A 10,522-nucleotide genomic window follows, 5' to 3' on the forward strand; every position below is an offset into this window, starting at 1 on the left:
TTCTGAATTCTGTGTCATTTTCTTTCCTGTCCAAAATGAGTAGTAAGATGTAAGGCAGTGTTTCCCAACCCTGGTCCTCCAATTCCCTCGACAGCACACATTTTTATTGTAACCCTGGACAAGCACACCTGATTGAACTTGTCAACTAATCATCAAGCCCTCAATGAGTTGAATGAGGTGTGTTTGTCCAGGGATACAACAAAAGTGTGTACTGTTGGGAGTACTCGAGGACCAGGGTTGGGGAAACACTAATCTAATGTAAACCAAATTATATTGTTCGACAAACAAAGTAACTCACAGTAATTTATTTTCTGAAAAACTCCAATAATATTTACAATAGTTAGAAATATATTTATTTTTTACAATAAGAATGTCACAACTAGAAAACAGAATTTGTCATCATTCAAACGGCACAATGTTTGGCAAGAGACATTACTTCAGAGAACACAACATTTACATTGCAGGCTCAGATACAGCACGCAGTTTGTACCACCTGTCTGAATATCGTAAGGCATCCCTACTGTATAATATATTCTATGTGGGAAGACTAGTTACCAACGACAACACCATAACCTATAATGTAGTGGCATGGTCTACAATAGATGGTTTTTAAGTAGTTAGGACAGTTAAAAAAAACTATTTACAACAGAGGATGCTTAGCCCAACAATGGTTACCAAAATAGTGTTATTCATCATTTGTGACATATCTAATACAGCTGGCATCTGGATACAGCCAAGCTCCCTTTTCTAGAAAATAGCCGAAATATAAATAATCTTCCAATTAAACAGATGATGTCTCTTGTGCATATTAATAATCTCAACTATTTTCAATTGATGTGCTTATTAAATCTACCCAACTCTACGCTAGGCTTCAAGTTATACAGTGCTCCTCATTGAGGGCCTAATCCTACATTGAGAACACACATTTGTTCATTTGTATCTCAACATATGATTCAGCCCTAAAGGTCCAGATCGTTATGGGATACCACAGGTTGGAGAAGTGTATGGGGTTATGTCCAAATACTATTGTGGCTTCCTCTCCTCCTCTTTAAGGGACTACCCTTAAAGTTCCAATGCAGCCGTTTTTATCTCAACATCAAATAATATCTGGGTAGCAATTAAGTACCTTACTGTGATTTTGACCATTATAATTGAAAACAAAGAATCAAAAATAGCTTCTTAGCAAAGAGCAATTTCTCAAACAAGAATTTTGCTAAGACTGGCTGGGAGTGGTCTGAGTGAGGAGGGGAAAACTGAAAATAAGTGGTTATTGGCAGAGAATTTACCATCTGGTGATGTCACCAGGCAGGCCAAAACTCCATCCCACCAAAACAGCCTGAAATTTCAGGCAGTCTTTCCAAACAGCTCTTTAAACTAAAAGGGCATTATCACCATTTTCCAACCTCAGTGTAGAAATATATATATAAAAACACTGGAAATTCATGTTTAGACTGCACTGGGTCTTTAACTCTCCTTTTAACGGACCTGGAGAACTGGTTTGGGTTGTCACCATATTGCTTTCCCTTCACCAGTTCTTATAGGCCAGTAGTCAGAGAGGAGGAGGAGAGGAAACAATGTAGAGCATGGAACTTGAGACATGGATTTCTCGGCAGCTTCTTACACATCCACTTGAAGTCGGAAGTTTACATACACCTTAGCCAAATGCATTTAAACTCAGTTTTTCACAATTCCTGACATTTAATCCTAGTAAAAATCAGTTAGGATCACCACTTTATTTTAAGAATGTGAAATGTCAGAATAATACCAGAGAGAATTATTTATTTCAGCATTTATTTATTTCATCACATTCCCAGTGGGTCAGAAGTTTACATACACTCAATTAGTATTTGGTAGCATTGCCTTTAAATTGTTTAACTTGGGTCAAGCTTTTCAGGTTGCCTTCCACAAGCTTTCCACAATAAGTTGGGTGAATTTTGGCCCATTCCTCCTGACAGAGCTGGTGTAACTGAGCCAGGTTTGCAGGCCTCCTTGCTCGCACACGCTTTTTCAGTTCTACCAACAAATGTTCTATGGGATTGAGGTCAGGGCTTTGTGATGGCCACTCCAATACCTTGACTTTGTTGTCCTTAAGCCATTTTGCCACAACTTTGGAAGTATGCTTGGGGTCATTGTCCATTTGGAAGACCCATTTGCGACCAAGCTTTAACTTCCTGACTGATGTCTTGAGATGTTGCTTAAATATATCCACATAATTTTCCTACCTCATGATGCCATCTATTTTGTGAAGTGCACCAGCCCTCCTGCAGCAAAGCACCCCCACAACATGATGCTGCCACCGCTGTCCTTCACATTTACATTTACATTTAAGTCATTTAGCAGACGCTCTTATCCAGAGCGACTTACAAATTGGAAAGTTCATACATATTCATCCTGGTCCCCCCGAGGGGAATGAACCCACAACCCTGGCGTTGCAAGCGCCATGCTCTACCAACTGAGCCACACGGGACCAACCACTTCACGGTTGGGATGGTGTTCTTCGGCTTGCAAGCATCCCCCTTTCCATCCAAACATAATGATGGTCATTATGGCCAAACAGTTCTATTTTTGTTTCATCAGACCAGAGGACATTTCTCAAAAAAGTACGATCTTTGTCCCTATGTGTAGTTGCAAACCGTAGTTTGGCTTTTTTATGGCGGTTTTGGAGCAGTGGCTTCTTCCTTGCTGAGCGGCCTTTCAGGTTATGTCGATATAGGACTCATTTTACTGTGGATATAGATACTTTTGTACCTGTTTCCTCCAGCATCTTCACAAGGTCCTTTGCTGTTGTTCTGGGATTGATTTGCACTTTTGCACCAAAGTACGTTCATCTCTAGGAGACAGAACGCGTCACCTTCCTGAGCAGTATGACGGCTGCGTGGTCCCATGGTGTTTATACTTGCGTACTATTGTTTGTACAGATTTACGAGGTACCTTCAGGCGTTTAGAAATTGCTCCCAAGTGTGAACCAGACTTGTGGAGGACTATAATTTTTTTCTGAGGTCTTGGCCGATTTGTTTTGATTTTCCCATGATGTCAAGCAAAGAGGCACTGAGTCTGAAGGTAAGCCTTGAAATACATCCACAGGTACACCTCCAATTGACTCAAATGATGTCCATTAGCCTATCAGAAGCTTCTAAAGCCATGACATCATTTTCTGGAATTTTCCAAGCTGTTTAAAGGCACAGTCAACATAGTGTATGTAAACTTCTGACCCACTGGAATTGTGATACAGTGAATTATAAGTGAAATAGTCTGTCTGTAAACAATTGTTGGAAATATGACTTGTGTCATGCACAAAGTATATGTCCTAACCGACTTGCCAAAACTATAGTTTGTTAACAAGAAATGTGTGGAGTGGTTGAAAAACGAGTTTTAATGACTCCAACCTAAGTGTATGTAAACTTCTGACTTCAACTGTATCTATGAACCATGGCGTTAGCGATAATAGTGCAACGACCAATGGCATTTTCAATACTATGAAAGGTTTTCCTATACTCCATACCAGCCTGCAGGACTCCCAGTTAAGTTGTACTGCATTAACATATGTTTAACATATTTCTTTCCCTGTATCTGAGCAATGAAGGCTCTCAATGACAACATATGCAGAGGATCAGAATCACAATCATTTGTGAAGGAATCATATTTGATGATTGTAATCCATTGTAGTTTTTTAAATGTGAAATATGAGTAAGTAACTGTTACTAGAGCCTAAGAATCCTCCCTTTTCCCAAAATCACCGCTTCCTACTTGGGGGGGGGGGGGGGGGGGGTGCAGTGGACCCTCAGGGGGTTAGCCCTCCAAAGCACATGTACTTGACGTCCAGGTACTCCTCGATGCCGTACTTGGAGCCCTCACGACCCAGGCCCGATTGTTTGACCCCACCGAAGGAGGCCTCTGGAGTGGAGAAGAGACCCTCGTTGACCCCCACCATGCCTACCTCCAGATTCTCCGCCACCCGCCAGATCTGACTGACGTCCTGGGAAAAGAAGTACCCTGGGGTGGGTGGAGAAGAGCGTAGTTGAATGAAACTCATCAAATCAGATTCTGAGATAGACTTTCTATTGATATTAAATAATAGAATTAGTAAATCAGACTGGCTCTGTCAAATAATTATTCTATTATAGGTTTGAGGGATTTTCAGACATGACAGCAAGGGGCATACAATAATGTTTAGCTCACCTGCTAAACCCACATGAGATGCATTGGCAATGGCAAGTGCTTCCTCCTCTGTGCTAAACCTGTCATAAGGAAAAGACAAACAACTTGAGTTAGCTTCCATTTTAGCATCCATCCACTCTTCAAATGTGATTGAGTTGTCTGATCTCTCCTAGCTCCACTGACCTGATGACGGGCAGGAGAGGACCGAAGGTTTCCTCTCTGGTACACAGCATGTCTGTGGTGACATCAGCCAGCAGAGTGGGCTGATGGAACGAGCCATCCAGACGCTTCCCCCCCCTTAGGACCTTGGCCCCCCGCGACACTGCATCCATTACCTGGTGCTCCACCTGGGAGAGACATAGGATATCATAAGGTTATGTAACATATCAGAATATAAACAACATCATGCAGATAATACAGTTATAGTATAGTTATAATACAAACACCCTTTTGACAGAAGGAACCAGGTTACCTTCTCAGAGGCATGGACGTTGATGAGGGGACCCTGGGTGGTGTTTGGGTCAGAGCCGTGGCCCAGACGGAGCTCTGCGTCCATGGCCTTCCCCAACTTCTCTATGAAGTGATCGTGGATCCTACTCTGGACCAGGAAGCGGTTGGAGCAGACGCATGTCTACGGGGGTCAAAGGGCACATTGAGGGACATGGAGGTTAGGCCACGACTTAAGACACCCCATTTTAGAATGACACGCAACATTTCGATATGGTGTATTTCACAGTTTGAACAGCACAGTAGACACAAAATGATTTGTTTTGAGAGAACTCCTATTCCAGTACCTGTCCTGAGTTCCTGAACTTGGAGTTCATGGCTCCCGCCACAGCCTTGTCCACATCTGCACTGTCAAACACAATGAAAGGGGCATGGCCACCCAGCTCCATTGAAACCCTCTTGATGGTGTCGGCAGCGTGCTTCAAGAGAATCTGAGGATGAGGGTGGAGTTATCAGGAGAATCACAGGCCTTTTCATGGAAAAATTATTCACCTACAAGATTTAAGAGTAACATGAAATGTATATTGCATTTTCAGGATTGATTAAGCTAACTCTGAAGCCATTCTAGATCAGTGTCCATACCTTTCCAGTGGCAGTGGATCCAGTGAAGGAGACCTTCCCCACCAGGGGGTCTGTGCAGAGGACCGTCCCAACAGAGGGGGTCTTCTCTCTGGAGCAGGGAACCACGTTAAACACCCCCGCAGGGATCCCGGCCTGACTCGCCAGCTTTACACACACAAAAAGTAAACATATTAATTAGACAAATGAAGTGTCTTACTATTGGGGACCCAGCCACAGTACACAGTGAGTGTTGTTGTGGGAACGGAATCACTGACCTCAGCGAGCGCCAGGGCAGAGAGTGGTGTGTCCTCGGCAGGTTTCACCACGACGGTGCAGCCCGCGGCCAGGGCAGCACCCACTTTCCTGGTGATCATAGCACTGGGGAAGTTCCACTGTGTGTGAGGGGGGAGGAGGATAGGCTAGGTGTTACGCAGGAAGTGAAAAGCATTACGGAGGTAGATCTCTAGGACCTAAGTTGGACATCCCTGACATATAGCAGATGGATGAAGCATTACGGCTCACCGGAGTGATGATTGAGGCCACGCCCACAGGCTGTTTGAGCAGAAGGATCTTACGGTCCTTGGCAGCCGAGGGCACAACATCCCCGTAGACACGACGCGCCTCCTCAGAGAACCATTCCAGGAAGCCAGCAGCGTAAGCAATCTCCCCCAGGGACTCCTTCATGGGCTTGCCCTAAGAGGTGCAGAACACACAAGTGGTTTACAACTCAGAACGAAATACAAATCATTACAAGGACAGCACCTGTGTTGCATCCAGCAAGACAATACTCACACACTCAAAGGTGATCAGCTTAGCAAGGTCCTCCTTGTTCAACGTCAACAGATCGTACCATTTCCGTAGAAGGACACTTCTTTCCTAAGGAAGAAAACATTAAATCAGATCATGGAATCAGTAAGTTGCATGATCCACAAGAATCTGGAAGACTCCATCTGGTCTTACTAGCGCTCCCTGAAACTAGCAGCTCCTGATAACAGAGATGGAACTTGATGCAACAATGTGTGCTGGGTATTGAGTGTATGAGGTGTTGATGGTGAGTGGTGACTCTGGCTGTAGCCTTTCCACTCACTCAGTCCCTCTCGCTCCGAAGCAGAGCTCCACATGCATGGCAGCAGAGCATTTATTTGCATGATGAAAATTGGACAGAGAGATTCGGAAAAGGGGGGGTGGATAAAAAGACAAGGGGGGGGGGGGGTTATTGGCTGCATGGACTGAAGAAAACCAGTACAATGAGGCTATCTTTACCAGATCAAAGACAAAACTGGAGTGAACAGGATTCTCCCCGAACTACAGTATAAGATGTTGGAGTCAGACTTTGATATTCTCTCACTTAGTGATGTATTAATATGGCAGTGAGTGAGTCGCGCTTAATAATTGCATAATCACTCATGGACTAGAGGGCGACCGATTAATCGGCATGGCAAGTTTTCGGCAAGTTTTCATAACAATCAGTAATCGGCATTTTTGGACTCCGATTATGGCCGATTACATTGCCCTCCACGAGGAGACTGCGGGGCAGTCTGACCACCTGTTACGCGAGTGCAGCAAGGAGCCATGGTAAGTTGCTAGCTAGCATTAAACTTATCTTATAAAAAACAATCAATGTTAACATAATCACTAGTTAACTACACATGGTTGATGATATTACTAGTTTAACTAGCTTGTCCTGCGTTGTATATAATCAATGCGGTGCCTGTTCATTTATCATCGAATCACAGCCTACTTCACCAAACGGGTGATGATTTAACAAAAGCGCATTCGCGAAAAAAGCACAATCGTAGCACCAATGTACCTAACCATAAACATCAATGCCTTTCTTAAAATCAATACACAAGTATATATTTTTTTAAACCTGCATATTTAGTTAAAATAAATTCACGTTAGCAGGCAATATTAACTAGGGAAATTGTGTCACTTCTCTTGCATTCAGTGTAACCAGAGTCAGGGCCACCTGCAGCAGTTTGGGCCACCTGGCTCGTTGCGAACTATGTGAAGACCATTTCTTCCTAACAAAGACCATAATTCATTTGCCAGAATTTTACATAATTATGACATAACATTAAAGGTTGTGCAATGTAACAGCAATATTTAGACTTAGGGTCACACATTCTATAAAATAAGGAACAGTTCCGTATTTCACTGAAAAAATAAACGTTTTGTTTTCAAAATGATAGTTTCCGGGTTTGACCATATTAATGACCAAAGGCTCGTATTTCTGTGTTTATTATATTATAATTAAGTCTATGATTTGATAGAGCAGTCTGACTGAGCGGTGGTAGGCAGCAGCAGGCTCGTAAGCATTCATTCAAACAGAACTTTCCTGCGTTTGCCAGCAGCTCTTCGCAATGCTTGAAGCACAGCTCTGTTAATGACTTTAAGCCTATCAACTCCCGAGTTTAGGCTGGCAATACTATAGTGCCTATAAAAACATCCAATAGTCAAAGGTACAGTTGAAGTCGGAAGTTTACATACACTTAGGTTGGAGTCAATAAAACTCGTTTTTCAACCACTCCACAAATTTCTTGTTAACAAACTATAGTTTTGGAAAGTCGGTGCATTGCTGCAGGAGGGACTAGTACACCTCACAAAATAGATGGCATCATGAGGAAGGAAAATTATGTGGATATATTGAAGCAACATCTCAAGACATCAGTCAGGAAACCAAATTGAACAAAAATGAACATGTTTCATTATTTATTTGAGACTACATTGATTTTATTTATGTATTATATTAAGTTAAAATAAGTGTTCATTCAGTATTGTTGTAATTGTCATTATTACAAATATATATTAAAAAAATCGGCCGATTAATCTGTATCGGCTTTTTTCATGCCCCAATAATCGGTATCGGAGTTGAAAAATCATAATTGGTTGACCTCTATGATGGACAGTAAAAAAAACACCCCTGCAACCTGGAGTGGCTACTTTGCGGGCCAAGTAGTTCTTTGGCCAGGCTATTATAGAGTGTAGACTGCAGTACAGGCCCCAAAACAATGAACCCTGGGGTATAGGCTATGATGCTTGTAATAGATGTGCACTTTGACTGTCTCTATTTGGTTATTATATTCTGCCTAACATGCATGCCAGTCACAATAGTTAAGGAAAGCAGCTGTCACACTGTTGATTTCATGCAACTAGGAAATGTGGGGAAAGCGGTGGTGCAGATGAAGAAGGAAAACAATATCAATATGTTATTCACAGAATTGTGGATCGTGAACTGTCAAGTCAACTGTCTTTCAGCATAATTAAAGTAGAGGCATACTTTCGCTGTGTGTTGTTTCCAGGAGTAGAATGCCTTGTAGGCTGCGTCGACAGCTAGTTTAGCTTCTGCTGGACCACAGTCTGCGACTTTCGCAATCTCTTCCCCCGTCGCTGGGTCCAGCACTGGGAAGGTAGAGGGAGCATTGATCCATTGCCCGTTCACATAGCCCTGCGTTCGGAGAAGCTGAGCGGAAATGTCAAGGCTGTATTGCCGATGCATGACCAATGGTAGGCCGACCTGGCGGGGGAGACACCGACTTCTTAGGAGACAGAAACTACCCATAGCAGGAGAATAGCTTTGTCCACAAGAGGTTTCAAGTGGAATGCTGTCTCGCTCTGTCAGTCAAAGAAAAACTGCTGCAGTGACTGGTGAATTTCAATAAGGTTGTAGTCCGTGGATAGATACGAGTTTGAACCAGTCTTGAAGGCGATCGATTTAAACACGTGATCATGCACACACACAATACATTACTGACTAAGTTAAACCATAATTCGTGTGCTCCTTCGCTCAAAATAGATACATTGTAACACAAATGTCATTATCGAAAGCAGCAAAATGTATAGGTACATTTATTCTTCGTATTGACTGCAAGTGCTACAATACGTTACAATGCAAAGAGTATCTAAGATACTAGGCTAATTATAGTTATGAAATAAGGGAATGTATCGGTAAATAGTTTGTTACAACGTTACATCGTCTGTCTTTCCCATCGCCATTGATGTTTAGCTGCCCAATCCACGCGCTTGGATATCTTCTCTTGCGTCCAATAAGAGCCCGCAAACTATAACCAGCTTCCCTGAAATGTAGGCATGTGTACATTGCATCATTAGTAAAGTCTTAAATCTGTCAAAGTTCAGTCCTTTCAGTCTCAAGCCGACTTTAAAGGCGAAGCTGACTAATCTATAAATCACATTGCATCAACTACTCAATGGGCTTGTTCGACATTTCAGCAGACTGACGACTAATGATCTACAAATCACCTTGCATCATAAATAATGACTCGTTATTAATAATCAGACAGCCACAAATTACCAATGATACATTTAAGCAATAAGGCCCAATCAATATACCACGGCTAAGGGCTGTTCTTATGCATGACGCAACAGCAGAGCGCCTGGATACAGCCATTAGCCTTGGTATATTGGCCATATCACAAACCCCCGAGGAGCCTTATTGCTATTATAAACTGGTTACCAACGTAATTAGAGCAGTAAAAATTCATGTTTTGTCATAGCTGTGGTATTGTCTTTTATAAACTGGGTGATTTGAGCCCTGAATTCTGATTGGCTGTACGACTGTATACCACGGGTATGACAAAACATTTATTTTTAATGCTCTAATTATGTTAATAACCCGTTTATAATAGCAATAAGGCTTCTCAGGGGTTAGTGATATGGCCAATATACCACGGCTAAGGGCTGTGTCCAGGCACTGTGCATAAGAACAGCCTTTAGCTGTGGTATTTTGACCTATACCACACCTCCTCGGCCTTATTGCTTAAATATGTCAGCCAATCAGGATTCTGGGCTCGAACCACCCCGTTTATAATTAAGCAATAAGGCCAGAGGGGGTGTGGTAAATGGCCAATATACCTCAGCTTAGAGCTGTTCTTAAGCACGACACAAGGCGGAGTGCCTGGACACAGCCCTTAGCCGTAGTATATTGGCAATATTCCACAAACCCCGAGGTGCCTTATTGCTATTATCAACTGATTACCAACATAATTAGAGCAGTAAAAAAATGGTCATACCCGTGGTATTCAGTCTGATATACCACAGCTGTCAGCCAATCAGCATTCAGGGCTCGAAACACCCAGTTTATAATACTGTTTTGATGCTCTTGAATGCAGCCAAAATTATTTAGTCCCTGCTATGCTATCTGGGATCCTTGGGACATCCCTAACCCCCATTGAAGTTTAAATGTAAAATGGTTAAGGTAGGAACGTCCCAAGGATTCCAGATCGTACTGACCAATATTGTTTGTAGCTTAGTCAGGCAGTCACAATTTACATGACAT

At 42.6% G+C, this 10,522-nt stretch overlaps 1 protein-coding gene across 1 annotated transcript; it reads right to left on the bottom strand.

Moving 5' to 3' along the window:
- Positions 1-325: 325 nt before the first annotated feature.
- LOC139564525 (succinate-semialdehyde dehydrogenase, mitochondrial-like) lies at positions 326-9,642 on the bottom strand. The gene is made up of 10 exons (XM_071384114.1): positions 8,507-9,642; positions 6,019-6,102; positions 5,749-5,919; positions 5,502-5,618; positions 5,248-5,391; positions 4,953-5,096; positions 4,631-4,789; positions 4,342-4,505; positions 4,180-4,238; positions 326-3,993 (listed from the first exon to the last, which is right to left on the bottom strand). The coding sequence occupies exons 1-10, from the start codon at positions 8,786-8,788 to the stop codon at positions 3,782-3,784; spliced, it is 1,536 nt and encodes a 511-aa protein (XP_071240215.1). The 5' UTR covers positions 8,789-9,642; the 3' UTR covers positions 326-3,781.
- Between the last annotated feature and the right edge of the window lie 880 nt (positions 9,643-10,522).

The sequence above is a fragment of the Salvelinus alpinus genome, chromosome 35, assembly GCF_045679555.1.
Source record: "Salvelinus alpinus chromosome 35, SLU_Salpinus.1, whole genome shotgun sequence".
NCBI classification, from domain to species: domain Eukaryota; kingdom Metazoa; phylum Chordata; class Actinopteri; order Salmoniformes; family Salmonidae; genus Salvelinus; species Salvelinus alpinus.